The sequence below is a fragment of the Diadema antillarum genome, unplaced genomic scaffold (assembly GCF_040938485.1).
Source record: "Diadema antillarum isolate AM-2024a unplaced genomic scaffold, OU_Dant_1.0 scf00000004, whole genome shotgun sequence".
NCBI lineage: Eukaryota > Metazoa > Echinodermata > Echinoidea > Diadematoida > Diadematidae > Diadema > Diadema antillarum.
In genome coordinates, this window is record NW_027270893.1 from 2,198,321 (window position 1) to 2,214,419 (window position 16,099).

At 40.0% G+C, this 16,099-nt stretch overlaps 1 protein-coding gene across 1 annotated transcript in view; it reads right to left on the reverse strand.

Moving 5' to 3' along the window:
- Positions 1–1,804: 1,804 nt before the first annotated feature.
- The window catches only part of LOC139711412 (sushi domain-containing protein 2-like), a 78,420-nt gene continuing 64,125 nt past the window's right edge, over positions 1,805–16,099 (reverse strand). Inside the window, exons 20-23 of the mRNA XM_071623327.1 lie at positions 14,548–14,709; positions 10,112–10,273; positions 9,192–9,301; positions 1,805–2,982 (exon numbers count right to left, since the gene is read on the reverse strand). Coding sequence (XP_071479428.1) covers positions 2,923–2,982; positions 9,192–9,301; positions 10,112–10,273; positions 14,548–14,709 — 494 coding nt within the window. The 3' untranslated portion in view covers positions 1,805–2,922. The remainder of the gene's footprint in view (positions 2,983–9,191; positions 9,302–10,111; positions 10,274–14,547; positions 14,710–16,099) is intronic.

Here is a 16,099-nt window from a genome sequence, read left to right on the forward strand (position 1 = left end):
TCTATCGGATTTTACCATCCATTCCCCTTACTATTCAGCGGATGCAGTGTCAAAACAATGAATATTTTAGATCGAGTACACATTTTTGAAATATTTGTTCACATTGTATAAAGTCATCATTATTGATTCACATTTAATTTCATTTTATCCATTCATTCGTATGTGAAAAATAACTTACTATCCCCAAATATTGTCCGTCTGTGTTCAAGTTGACTGGAGCGTGATGTCAGACAAGATGCAAACTATAACGTTTGTTAGATCTAGAAATGCTCTAGGTTTAAAAAACCCTAGATTGTAGCAAAACTTAATAATAAGGCAAACCGCATATTGACCTGTTTTGAAGCCTGCCAGTCGATGAAGGGAAAGAAAGTGGCAATTTCCCCCAAGAGTTGAGGGTCATTGCTTTTTGATCCATTGCTTTAGCGTGACTGTCGTCGCGTCTTTATTATATAGACCGATTCAATAAGCCAGTTCGGTGTTCCAGTTTGAGCATGAGCAGAAAAAGGTCATTTGTACCGAGAGACAGGTTGGTTATTAATTTCACTGAGACAAGCATCCTTTAATGCTATGATTATTCATGGATCCCTATAAATGGTGCCTGCCAGTACATCCACCTGACAGCAAGCCTAGTATTTGGCAATGTTAACAGAAAAAGTTTTGTCAACGTAGTCAAAACAGCAATTAAATAGATGAGCACTTCCCAAAGTGTTGATTGACGAACCATTCTGGGCACTTCATCTACACAGGTTCATTCTTTGTTAGAATATGAGTTCCATAAATTGCTATGTTAGGCAAGCTGCTGCATTATGTTGCTTTGAATTAAGTGAAGTGCCTAACCAACTGAGAAAAATGAAAGGTCATTTGTACCCATGTGCGCATGAGCTATTTCCGAACTGGCTTATTTCGATGACCTATTCATCTACCGCCGCTAGCGGCGCTGTATAGGTCGCCATAGCTGGGGGCCAACCGGGGCTTCCATTTTAGAAGACAAGTTCAGATCAAAGATTCTGATAATTCACTGATTTTTTTTGATTTATTTTTTTTAATGCTTGGTGCAATACTTATTAAAGTTAGAATACACTTCCTGGCTATACTACATCATTATGACAAACATTTTACAGCCTACACTACAGCTAAATATATGAAGGGTTTGTTTGCAAAAACCGATAAGTCCATTTTTGAAGATTTTGAAGTATGATCTCTGTCATAAAGTACAAAATAATACCTTTTAAATGATATATCGGTCTCTACATAAAAAGGTATATTTTTTTAGTTATGGTCAAAAGAAGCAAAACAATTCTTATTATTCTCTTTATTTTTCTTAACCTTTAATCGCAAATATCTCCATTTGGCAAATATGGACTTATCGCTTTTTGCAAACAAACTCTTCATATGTTTCAAGATGCGTGAAGTTCTCATGATGTTTTCACTTCTTCACTATAAAGTGTTCAGCATTGCATGACCATATTCAATTTTGGCCCTGAACTCTGAATTTGAATTAATTTTTGATAATGTGATACTATGAATATTAAACCATGAATGGTGGCAAACATCCGCTTCATAATCATATTAAGAATTATCATTATTATTATTATTATTATTATTTGGAAATCACTTTTGTATATTATATTAGGCGTTAGTGTGATTTTATGCAAAGTTACGCAGACCTAAAGCAGTAAAAGTGTTGGTTGTTGACATCAGGCGACGTAAATTAAGTTTATACGGCTTAGAAACGCCTAGATTTGTCTTCCGTTTGGTTTACTTAGCTAGGCTTGCCTGAAGTTAGCGACAACCGAAAATCTTGTCTGCACTCTTGCCTAGAATTCTAGACAAGATCTGAAAATCTTTAGACAGATTCTACCCCGCTGGCCCGAGTAAAGGAAAAAGCCTAAAAAGGTGTAAGTTAAATGATAAGTTGCTATTTACAGCGCCATATCTAGCTCAAGATTCTGATTCATTATTTGTATTTAATTATATCTGTTAACATCTCAACAGTCTAGGCTTACTAGCAAGACGTCTGCCTGCGCCTAGCCATACTTCTCCCCAGCGGTTTTTATTCTCTTACACAAATGTGAATATATGGGGCTTACACGCGTGTACCCAAGTCATCCCAAAGGAAATAGAGTCTACCTACACTCACGGATCGTACCGATATTTACCTTGAAATTCAAGTTTTGGCTACAGCCGTATGTCATCTAGCCAATCGCTCATAGTCGGTATAAGTTGATTAATTTTCTTTCTGTTTTTTAATTAGCTAGCGAAAAAAAGTAGACTCTAGTTGTTACAAGGCCAGATGCGTCGATCGCTGCCAGCGCCAGAGATAGCTTGCTGGCCGGCTGGCGCCGGGTGTTAAAAGCACTGGCTGCCGCTGGCACCCTTGCCACGCACGCAAGGAGCTTGCCGACCGGCCTGGATGGCCACCAGTTATGGCGTCGCCTTAAGACGGCGCACTTCCATGAACAGTCGCTCGAATCGGTCTATGCTCTGCCTGTGTCTAAGCTAGCTAGCTCTAGTTAGCTAGTTTACTAGGCACTGCTCCTACTAGCTTGCACTGCATGGTTAACTTCAAAATAACGCGCAGCGCGTTCGTCACTACCAACGCCGCGCACGCGCGTGTTAAGATATACCATGCCCGTGCGGGATGCAGGAACACATTGGTCCAAGCGTTGTCGTAAGTCGACTTACGCAGTTCTGCCTGATTAACATCGGAAAATTCATTCCGTATCTCGCCTTACGCAGTTCTGCCAGATTAATCGCCCTCTCTCCTCAGGAATTTTGACAAAAGTACTTTCTAAAAATAACCTTCTGTACCGAATCACAATTTATTTTTTGGCCCACTTGAAAGAGCATAAGAAAAAACACACAAAACACTCAAAACCTGAATATCAACCAAAATCGACTTATCAAGGGAGTTCTGCCAGATTACGGCAGCGGGAGCTCGGCACTTGGCTTCTTGGTGGTGGATGTTTTCTTCCCACTAGCCTGTGTAGAGCGAGATAGAGATGAAGAAGTATCAGTTAGATATGCTGAATCAAAACAAATCGATAATATAAAGTTTTTGGTCTCAAAACGAGCTCATTCTATTCTTGCCAATTTGAAATATTAGAGAATTTGTGATGCCCAAAATTACAATGTTAAGAAATGAATAATAAGGTATTTCTCATTATAACTGCAATAATATTCCTTATTATGTAACAAGTTAATGAGATATCACTGGAATTTGGTGATAGATTTACTTTAGAATGTTTAAAACTGGCATTTAACTCATTTTGCAATCAAACGTTTTGATATACACAACAGGTTCTGATACTCATTGACCGGTAACAGCAATGGACAAGCGATAGCAATAATTATGAAGCCAGGCAACATTACGGCTGAAAGACAGTGAAGAGAAGAAGGCAGACAAAGCACGCACAAAACACAATAGAACAGAGAAAGAAAATTCAGTGCCACAAGAATGACGTAACAAAGCCAACTCAGAGTAATGCGCCAATTAGAGCTATGTGCACTGGATAAGAGCGTGCTCATGGGAAGACGTCAAAAACATGCGGGCACAGGACAAGCATACATTTCGACTCTGCGAGACGATATTTGTATGACAGTAAGATAGTAACAATATCAAGATAAGTTATGTACTTTTCATTTTCTCACTTTGCTTTTAAAGTTATTGGCAATGAACATGATGAAAGTGACATAGCAATACATCGTGACAGTGTACATGATTTATTCTACACTACGGCGTTTTCCACAAAGTAATGGTCATGTCGAGTTTGATGAGTTAGACATGATGAATTCGTTGTGCTGAAATGCCCTTATACAATACATCGACAGAGTGATCAGTATGGTTTTGCTGGTAATGTAGTGAGCTTGCAGCATAGATGACCATCTTGTAGTTATCACACAGTTTTGTTACTTGCCAAGCGCTTGTTAGTTTGGCGTTTGAAAACAAAAATGTTGATGCAGATTAAATAACTTTCAAGAATATGTAGTACGTTGGCAAAGGTTTGCCGCCAAATGTCATTTAGGGGAGAATCGGATGGAAGATATCTTCGTAGAGATTTAAAACATACATATTCGCCCCCTATACAACAATTTTTGTTACCCTTATAACACGTAGATTACAGTAATACAACAAACTGAGATGAATAAAGAATGAAGAAATTTTCAATATGTTTGTAAAAGTTTACTTACGATCCTCATACCTATGCAGTGTACATCAAGACACACGTCATTCATCAAAATGTGACTATCCATCTGATTTTGATCCTTTCCCACCGAGCCCTCTATTGTTCTATCAGTTCCTGTTCTCTTCAACATAATCATCGTTGAAAAACTTTGTATCATTTGTGTCTTGCCCATAACGGGACTAACAGAGGCAGTCTGCTTACACAGGGCTCGACACTAACGGTAGCCCGGTGGCCCGGGGCCACCAAAAATGAAAGTCGGGCCACCAAATTTCAAAAAAGGGCAAAATTCAAATTTTTTTGAAAAGTATGTCAATAAATTCGTAACTTTTTGCGCCGGAAATTAGCAGTTAAATTTGTTCAAAGGATGGATAAAAAGGACTGAATGAATGCCTGAGAGTGAGTGTTGCAAGTTTGTTGAAGTTAATTTATGAGTAGATATGTCCAACTTCTAATTCTTACTATCATAAATCTTAAATATTTGACTCATTAAAAAAAAAAGGACTTTTAATGTTTTTTGTTGTTTTTTTCGGGACTCCAAATTTTTCTCTCAGGCCACCAAAAATTTGAAATCTAGGATTTTGGTGGTCCAATCGGGCCACCAAACAAAAAAGTTGTCGAGCCATGGCTTACATATATCAACAGGAGAGATCATTGGACGTGCAGCTGCATAATAATTACTAGCATTTTCCTTTTCTGATTCTGTACTTCAGATCCACCGAAATAAAAGAATAATAGTGACAGTCATTTAAAATGCCTAAAAAGAACTAGTGTATAATCAAGCACTTTCTATGACTTAGCGACTGCTTCTTTATCTTCCCTTTATAGTCAATTGTCATAAGTCATTACAATCATACCAGAGTTATAAAGCTTCATTACATCATAGCGAGTCTCATTTAATAGTTAAACCTTCACTAGTTGTATTGTGCTGTACAGTATTGCTGATTAAAGTTCTTAAGTGTTTGTAGTATATTGTATGTTCCTTGCTATATCCCTATTTACTTCTCAATGCGCCTCGGAACAGCTTTACTAGACATGCTAGATAGATGTCGCAATGTAAATGCGTTGTTAACATGGTTATCACTATTAAAGGTGCATAGTCCCGGTAGAGTAGAGGGCGCTGTCGATGATACTGCCGATCACCATCAGCATTAATACGAAGATTACCGAAGTTGAGCTGTCATCAAGAGGAAAGTGCGTAGGTGACATTGCTAAGTGTACGTTGCCTTCGTTGCCTTCGTTGTCTTCTCTGCGCATCGCGCAGTCTGTAGTAATGCCAGGGTGCGTGCATATGTCCTTCTTATTATGACATCACAAAAGAAATTTGCTAAAGCTGTCATCCCCCTCAGCCGAATCATGAGCCGAACTGTGATCGGACCACTGACTACAGTGAATCGGACTTCTTCGAACTCGGGGAAGCGGGCCAAAGCGTAAGCGCTATAAAGAGGAGTTGATAGCGTAGGTCTATATAGGAAACTTGCGCCGTGCGCCGGGCCGGGCGTACGCATTTGACTAAAACACAGGGACCATTCACCTTTAACTATCCATTATCATCATCATCATTTATATTACTACTATCATCCCTCTTAACATAGGGGATTATCCTTATCTCGAAGGGAATTGTATTGTTAAAGAGGGCATCAGGAACAGTCGCCTTTGTGTATCTACCTGGGCCATCGGAGTGGGTTTGTAGATTTGGGCCGACGGGTCTTCGTTTGACTTATACTTGGAGGATTTTCCCGACGCGTCAGTCCCGGTTTTTTTTTTTTTTTTTTCAGCGGCTCGGCAAGTTCCAGGTCCCTGGCATCGGTAGTCTTGGGTCGAGATTTGGATTTACTAGGGGTGCTCTGTGGTGGGAAGCGCCGAAAACTTCGACTTGGGATCAGCGGAGAGCAGGGGTTAGGAGTGACGAGTGAGGTGGAAGCGACAGGGCGCAGGAAGATAGAATGGTGTGCAGACACACATTCATTACAAATGAGGGAGCTATAGGGCGCACACATACACAGATGCGGAATTTGAGAAGTTCAGAGGCTGTTTATAATAGGCAAGAGGAGGGGCTTGGTGTAACGAAACATTAAACTCTCCTTCATCTGCCGTCATCATCTCAGAGCGTGACGAAAATGCTATGTATATTATATGAAGAGTTTGTTCGCAAAAACCGATAAGTCCATTTTTGAAGATTTTGAAGTACGGTCTCTGTCATAAAGTACAAAATAATACCTTTCAAATGATACATTGGTCACTACATATAAAGGTACGTTTTTTAAGTTAAGGTCAAAAGAAGCAGAAATTTTCTTATTATTCTCCATATTTTTCTTGACCTAAATCGCAAATGTCTCCCTTTGACAACTATGGACTTATCGGTTTTTGCAAACAAACTCTTCATATATATATATATATATATAGAGAGAGAGAGAGAGAGAGAGAGAGAGAGAGATTCTTACAGCATGGCTGGCTGCCAAGATGGTGAGAAATGAAAATAGGAAGGAGAGGGAGAACAAACAATCAGTGCATATGAAAGAAGAACGGACGATATACCACACAGAAGGCAGGAGAAATGAGCACGATTTTAAAGCGGATGCGCTCGGCCGCACAGTTTAAGGTGAAGCCGGCATAATTGGGCATGCACCTTTAGAGATAAACTCTTTGAGACTACCACATCAACGTTCTTGTCGTTCTTGTGTGTTTAAAGTGTTAAAAGAAAATGGACGATTATCTGCTAGCATTGACAATGGAGTATCATCTTGTTATGGTAATCAAAATGACTGAGCATTTTTAGTGAGTTTAGGCTTCAGGCTACTCTAAAGAAAGGTAGCCGACGACGGGCATCCGGGTATGTTGTCTGTTAAGACGCTCTTAGGGTAAAACCTTACCGGGTGAAGCCCCATGACGTCATCTTGGTCGGAAATCTCGAAAACAGATCTCGAAAACTGTTTAAGAAACAAGAAACAAGTATTTACACGTAAACGTATTTTAAAGAAAAATAGTTATTTAAGCGTCTGCGTAGCTAATACATGCCTGTACTACTAGCACACAAATATGCACAGTATACGCTTGCATGCTGCTGCAGCATCAGTAGATGATGTGATACGGGTTGTTGATGCACATTTCTCCCGTATCAGAAACGAACTGGCCAGGGGTTACTCAGTGAATTCGCTATATACAGTAACGTACCCGGAGAAGGTTTTCGAGCAACACATGTCAAGATGCATGTATCATCACCCGTGTTCTGATCATTTTCTTTTGAATGTTACCGGAAGACGTCCGGAGAACTCCCTGGTAAAGCCTCACATGACGGTGTACCAGACATTGAATAGAATACACTTTAATCGTAAACAAATGTATATTTTATGACGTAGTGACAAACATTTCCTGTAACGTACCGCATTCAAAGAGCGGGCTAAAATGTTTCGGTGCCGTTTTTTATGGTTTCTCAAACAGACTTTGTATTGAAAGTTACACTCTTATTTCTGCAGAGTCAAAATTTCAACTCTGAATCCGAGTCAAGAATGTTTCACTCCGATCCGTGTAAATTTAACACCAACCGTGTACTTTTGACTCAAATCCGAGTTATCATTTTGGTTATCGGACGTTTTACACCTGCGCAGAATCACATCAGAAATACCCAGCGCTGTGTACATGACATACGCGCGCTACAATTGGACAAAACATGCCATGTGTCCTATGTGACGTGGTACCCCCGCGAAAAAAAAGCGTCATTTCTCGACGATCCGCCGCGGCCGCGAGATGTCTCGCAACTTTTTGTCTTTAAGATGGACATTTTTGTGTGCACTTTTCTAGAGGAATGCGGAATGGAGGAATACATAGGAGTTTTCATCGGTGAGTACCCACCTCATTCACAACACTCATATGAATAATTGCCTGAAACATGGTCCAAGCAGTCAGTTTTCTTTAGGGCAAAATGAACTCTCGACACGGACACATTGACTGAATGGCGTTACCCGTAGGCGGCCGTACTGTAGCTCGTACCTTTTGTACGTAGCCCTGGGCTATAATATTATGCTATACGTTAGAACCAATCTACAATAGACGGGAACCTACCTAGCTATACCTCCTCTGTACATGCACAGAATACACATACGATCTTGATTGCTAATTGGAGCTACCGTATTTTTACGGCCGCCTACGGCTACGCCATTACCAGTCAATGTGTCCGTGTCGAAAGTTCACTGTGCCCTAAATAAAATTGACTGTTTAGACCATGTTTCAGGCAATTATTTATATGAGTGTTGTGAATGAGGTGGGTACTCGCCGATGAAAACTCCTATGTAGTCCTCCATTCCGCATTCCTCTAGAAAAGTGCACACCAAATCCGAGTCATTACTACACCAAAATGGGTTACTTACAATGCGGGAAACGACACCGTATCAGAGTGAAATTGTGATCTTTCCGAGTCAAATTTGACACTTTCCGAGTTAATTTGACGCCACAGAAATGACTCGGAAAGTGACTCGGAATCCGAGTGAAATCATTTGACTCGGAAGTCGGAGTAGCTTTCACTCGAAAGGAGTTGACTCCCAGCTGGCGCCATTTCCGAGTCACATTTCACACTTTCCGAATTATTTTTGACGCCGCAGAAATAAGAGTGTATCTTGATTCATATGAGTTTCAGGATCAACTAATAACACATCCTCTCTTCTTCCTATCTATAATTCCTTTAATTCAAATTCCTATAATTCCTTTCTATAATTATGCCACCAATCGAAAAAAAAAGAAGAAGAATACAATGATGCCTTCCAAAACTCTCTGTACCAATCAAAAATTTTATCGCAGCTTATACAATAATATCACGTCATTCCATATCACATTGTATTTCATCATATTGAATAAAATGTATAAAGTATAATACTTTTTTGTACATAAATACTTAGGGCTACATAGCAGTAGTATCATAATCTATACTTTTGAAAAGCTAATTGGAAACTCTCAATCCATTCCTTTTGTGATATTGCCATACCCTTGACTTCGCATAAATGAGGAGCTTACCTTGTTCTTGTTTCTCATGAACAAAATGATCATGATGACGGCTGCGATAACGACCATGAAGCCGATCGTGAGACCCACGGCCAATCCGACCACGTTGACACCTCCGCCAGCTGTCAAGACCAAAGGACAATTTTTAAGTCTAATAAGTGTCAGCCTTTAAACCCTACTTGCAGCAGAGCATCTGGAGTCTACACGTTTCCTTATAAGCATAACTGCATACTTAAAATACTCTGTTGGTAAAAACAACAAAAGGAAAAAGGCAAGCCGTTTAAAAGACAACCACCTCCTCCCTAAACTCTAGCACTTAATTGCCAAACAAATTGCTTCTATATGAGGCAATCTATACTACTAACATTGGAGGCATACATCACAGCAGTGTATTGTGTAGTTTAACGAAATTGTGGCATGAGCTCTTTTGCTCTCCTATGTTTGATATTTCTCATGTTTGTAAATAATTACGCTTCTATCTTCTAGTGCAATCGCAGAACTTTAGTTTCTTGCTTTATCAGAATTAAACCACAATCATAGGACTTTCTTGTGGAACAAAAATCACACTGGAAATGCCCGAAAGCGTATGTGTTTATTTAGATTTGATACTAGAGTGATATCCTAGTCATAAAGAGGCTTTGTTAAATAAGTGAAGCTAAATTGTAATATTGTATAACGATTTCAGATAAACTATAGTATAAATGATTTACAAATATATAAAAAATTTAACTCACTCATACACACTATGTAATGCTGACGTGGTTAATGCAGCAAAAATGAAATCAAATATGAAATGCACGACATCACACCGATTGTATACATTTACAACAGGTAGTCCTAATAGTCCACACATTGTTCATTTTTGCCCACCATCTGGCTTGTATAATCGTGAAGCATGTACACGTCATTTCCGTTTGAACTTTGACACTTACTGATGCAAGATGGCGTTTCACTAGACCACTGCCCGTCGAGACACTCGGACTGCCCGGATCCACTCAGGGAGAATCCCTCGTCGCAGCCGAACGTTGCCACCTGACCCGTCTCATCCAGCGTGATGAACCCGTTATTTGGAGGATCGAGGGGGCCACATGATTCTACATCAAGAACAAGAAACATGACAAAGACATTGAGATATGGAGAACGTCATGTAGCACTACCTGCTACAACTTACATAATCAATTAAAGGACAAGTCCACCTTCATATACGTAAGGATTGATAGAATGTAGCAATATTAGTAAAACAAAAAATCACACCTGATGCTCGTCGAGTGAACACGCTTTTTTTGGAGCTCTCTCCCGACACCCCGCAACCCAAGTATTCTACAAGCATGAGTAACCCAATAAAGAGCGGGAAAGGGGCAGCGAAGCGTCAACGACCAGATACTGGAACGCCGCCTAGCCCGGACGCGAACCTGCTACCTAGCATTCGGCAGCTGATGGACAGGCGGCTAAGTAAAATTCAGGAACGTTTCGAAGTCCTGGAACTGACATTGGAAAAACAAGTTAAGCGAATGGAATTTAAGTTCACTGAGCTTACGGAAGCCATCACGTTCTAGGTGAAAGAAACAGAAGAGCTGAAAACAAGAGTAAAAATGTTGGAGGCAAAACTGAGAGAAAAGGAAACAAGCCTTCAGGAAGATATAGACAGACTTTCTACCTATGTGGCGCGGGGGAATCTCGTCTTTCTTGGCATCCCGGAGAAAGGCGCGCCAGGGGAGGAGGACACCCAACGAGTAATGCGTGAGTTTCTCATCAACTCCCTAAAAATGTCTGCAAGCGAGATGGATGGAATTGAATAACAACGCATTCACAGAGTGCCTTCCAGGAACAAGCCTCGACCGATCAAGGCTCGCTACGTGCGCTTCCCGGACAAGGAAAAAATCCTCAAAAAAGCTAGAAATTTGAAAGGCACCAGCATGTACATTACACAGGATCTTCCACATCGGATCCGTTAGTCTCGGCGTGCTCAGATGCCAGCTCTGATTGCGGCACGGAAGGAAGGCAAGATGGCGTACTTTTCCAACAGCGAACCGGGTAAGCTTTTCGTGGATAAGGTGTGGGTGCCTGTCGCGGAGCAGTCAAAATTCAAAAATTATTAAAAATTCAAAATTACAGAATGTGTTAATGAGGCATGCTTAATTTCAGTTTAATCTGATAATCCCTTCATTGTTGTTACTCTGGTGGTTTACTTCCTGTTTTTTGTCCCATTTATCGCACAGCCAGTACGGTTTGGTAAAGATTAAGCGCTTGAATAGACACAGTACTTCAGTGCCTCTTTTCTCAGTTCACACTTTTCCTGAGTTTGTGCTTTCTTTCCAATATTTAGATAGGTCAGGAGAGTCCATTTGATTTGAGTTATACATCATTTTAAAGCTTAAAGTCTGCTCTTTGAGAATATGGTCTTAGCTAAGAATTCATGTCTGGCGACTTTTTGTTTGTTTTGAGGTGCAGGGTCACAATTAGATTATGGCAGCGGCTCCAAGTAGAGCGGTTTCAATACTTGTAAGGTTTTCCAAATTCCTAGGGAAGATCAATTATCATCAAAGGTGGTATAAGATTTCAATGTACTTTTATTTCTATCACAGTAATTATTTTGTTGGAGAAATTGGCATAATTATTTTCATTAGCAAGTGAAGAGTACTGCAATCTATTACCAGGGGTCGACGTAAGCGGTGGCCCTCTGTCCCCGGAGTGGCCCGGGTCCACTAAAAAATGATGTCAGACCTAAAAATGTATCTTTTGGTGGACCGATGGGGGGGGGGGGGGGAAATAAGATTCTATGATTGAAAGTGATAGTTACTTTGCTTTTATTTCAGGCCACTGCAGATCTCTTTCGGGTCTCTAAAATTTTAGATTTAAAGGGGATGGTAGTACAGTAACTGATCAGTGGGAATCAGTGGAAATGCTGGGGCATGATTGTTCCAATCCTTGTAGGATTCATGTAAGAGTACATAATATATCTATTGTTGTGTGAAAATTATTTGCTTCAGAATGGTCTCATATTCCAATAATGTGCAGTTTAATGTTTCCAGGTTAGCATGCCTGTACAGTGACGGGAAGATCGTAAAATTTCCCTATTCCACTTAGTGTAGAAAATACACAACAATAGGACTAGTTCTCTTAATCAGCATGACGTAATCTTTCTAACGAAAAGGTTTCGAGTAAAGTAATTCAGCATGGTATTTTTACACTTAAAGGCTAACTTCTGTGTGAAATCCATGATCTGTTGAGTCGTGTATGAGTGAGTACACAGTAAAACGAAATGGTCATTTCTCAAACTTCACAAGGATCTTTTCTGGGGGCGGGGGTCGGTGAAAGATTTTGACAAATTTTGTTCCTGGTTTACCTTTTAGAACTTTTGTTGTTCCGCCGTTTGACCCTCGAACCAATACTCGAGCATAACTCAAGAAGTCATTTTCATTTTCACACAGACGCTAGTCAATAAGTGTAGAAATATCGAATTGTTTCGCGCAAAACCTTTTGTCCAAAACTTATGCAACTTTGAGGACGGGAGTTTATTTCTTTTTGTAGTGTATACATAATCGCAGTGAATTTGCCATGATTGCTAACCTCCACTCAAATAAGAAAATAATGGTGTCGCCTTATTCAATCAGTATCCCCCATATTCACTCGTTACCTTTCTAGTGTCAGGCTTATAGCACGCAATTATATTTTTGAAATGAATTCAATAACCTTTACGCAGGCTGTTAAGAAGTTCGCATCAATGTTGAAGATATATATCCCTATGCTGCGTGCTATCTGATTGATTGATTGATTGATTGATTAAAAGGTCTTTATTCAAAATCATACTGAGTTATTTGATATGCTTAACTCTGAGTTGAATCACGTCAATGATTGGATTCAAAGTAACAATTTATCCCTAAAACTAAACAAAACTAATTTTATGGTGTTTAGTAATACAATCACTTGTTGACCTGGCTCAATTTAAATCACAGGAGTAAACTTACAACAGACAAATTCAGTTAAATTTCCTGGTCTTTTAATTGATTGTAAATTATCTTGGCAGGAACAAACAAATCATTTATGTAAGTTATTATCAAGAAATTGGGGTGTTATACAGAAGCTTATTTTCCCCATATTACGTACCTTATCTTCGACTTTGTTATTGCCGTATCTTCATTATAGCATACTGGCCTGGGGAATTGTTCCAAGTTACGCCTGGAGTCTATCTTTAGATTACAAAAGCGAGCTATAAGGATTGTCAATTGTACCAATTATTTAGCACTGACAAGCCCACTGTTCAAAAGTAATGACATCTTAAAGATTGTTGATATATATTCTTACTCCCTTGGGATATTTATGTACCAGTTAACTAGAGACGAATTACCTTATGCTTTCACTCCCATGTTTGTAAAAAATAAAGTTATACATTCCTACCCTACAAGACAAGAAAATTCATTTCACTTTTCTCCCGTGAGAACTGCATTTGCTCTTAAAACAATAGTACATACAGGTCCGACATTCTGGAATAGTCTTGACTCCGACATTACTGAATCGTTGTCACTGAATTGGTTTAAACGTAAACTTAAAAAAAATCCCTTGTGCAGGCTTATATCTAATAATACAACGACAACATGCAATCTTATTTGAACTCCCTCTTCTTTATCAGATTCGTTGTTTAGTTTAGGCGTTTTCACATCAGCCCGATAAAAATCCAAGCTCGAGATAGTTTTCGCAGAAAATAGTCAGCAAAATAGCGCGCTATTTCGAAACATCGGGCTGATGTGAAAACGCCTTATGTGTATTCCAGTTTAGCTTTTTGTTCTTTTTACTGAGTTATTTATGTCAAGGCTATTCCTGAATCTGAATCATTATGTATCATGTGCGTTTTTGCGCATTCTTACAGCTACGTAACTGTGTTGCTCGGGTGATAAGGAGTCTTGCAAGCGCAATACATGTGGCTACTTTGTATTTCGCTATGCTTTCGTATATTCTATTCCTTTCTCTTGCTCTTTTTGCTCTCTTTTCTTTTACGTCCCTTTCCTTCCTTTCATAGTTTTCGTTACTAGGTTGTTTAAGAAGACCAACACTTTCATATTATATACAGGGACCTATATATTACAAGCTTTGCTTTTAAGTAGGTCCCCACATATCATGTTTGTTGAATTGTCTTCTCTTGTATTCTTTGTAATAACGACGTTATGTTAAATCTTATGTTCAATCGATCGTATCATGTTTGATGTTTTGAGATGTGGAACAATAAAATAAAATAAAATCAATCAAATGATAATATATCTGTAATTGTATTGTGCTTTATTCTTCATGATTTCATGAATTTTGCCCACCATCTGGCTTGTATAATCGTGCAGCATGTACACGTCATTTCCGTTTGAACTTTGACACTTACTGATGCAAGATGGCGTCTCACTGGACCACTGCCCGTCGAGACACTCGGACTGCCCGGATCCACTCAGGAAAAATCCCTCGTCGCAGCCGAACGTTGCCACCTGGCCCGTCTCATCCAGCGTGATGAACCCGTTATTTGGAGGATCGAGGCGGCCACATGATTCTACACCAAGAACAAGAAACATGACAAAGACATTGAGACATGGAGAACGTCATGTACCACTACCTGCTAGAACTTACATGATTAATTAAAGGACAAGTCGACCTTCGTATACGTAAGGATCAGAGAATGTAGCAATATTGATAAAACAAAAAATCACACCTGATGCTCGTCGAGTGAACACGCATTTTTTTAGCTCTCTCCCGATACCCCGCAACCCAAGTATTCTACAAGCATGAGTAACCCAAGAAAGAGCGGGAAAGGGGCAGCGAAGCATCAACGACCAGATACTGGAACGCCGCCTAGCCCGGACGCGAACCTGCTACCTAGCATCCGGCAGCTGATGGACAGGCAGCTAAATGAAATTGAGGAACGTTTCGAAGTCCTGGAACTGAAATGGGAAAAACAATTTTACTGTTAAGCGAATGGACTTAAAGTTCACTGAGCTTATGGAAGCCATCACGTTCCAGGTGAAAGAAACAGAAGAGCTGAAAACAAAAGTAAAAACGTTGGAGGCAAAACTGAGAGAAAAGGAAACAAGCCTTCAGGAAGATATAGACAGACTTTCTACCTATGTGGCGCGGGAGAATCTCGTCTTTCTTGGCATCCCGGAGAAAGGCGCGCCAGGGGAGGAGGACACCCAACAAGTAATGCGTGAGTTTCTCATCAACTCCCTAAAAATGTCTGCGAACGAGGTAGATGGAATTGAATATCAACGCATTCACAGAGTGCCTTCACAGAACAAGCCTCGACCGATCAAGGCTCGCTATGTGCGCTTCCCGGACAAGGAAAAAATCCTCAAAAAAAGCTAGAAATTTGAAAGGCACCAGCATGTACATTACACAGGATCTTCCACATCGGATCCGTTTGTCTCGGCGTACTCAGATGCCAGCTCTGATTGCTGCACGGAAGGAAGGCAAGATGGTGTACTTCTCCTACAGCGAACCGGCTAAGCTTTTCGTGGACAAGGTGTGGGTGCCTATCGCGGAGCAGTCAAAGTTCACCGACTGCATGCATATACAACAGGTAGGCAAATAACCCATACATCGCTCATTGCTCTCTGTCAACGAGTAGCATCTCAGTCATTCTGTAACAGGTTACATAATATCATTATCATGATGATATAATTTTTTCCCGTAAATGTTGTGGCAAGAATTACCTCATTTCCGTATGTCACATTTTTTGTAGAGGCATGATGGTATAAGCGCAGTTAAGTTTTACCATTACAACCATGACAACAAAACTAGTGGTAATGTAACACGTGGTCCAAGACTATAGGATGTAGTAGGCGAGCTTAATACCTCCTTGGTCACACCATTCATTAGTAGACCATAAACGTATAAGCACATAGGTTATTACAACAAAATTAAGCCCTACAGTGAGTTGTATGTTC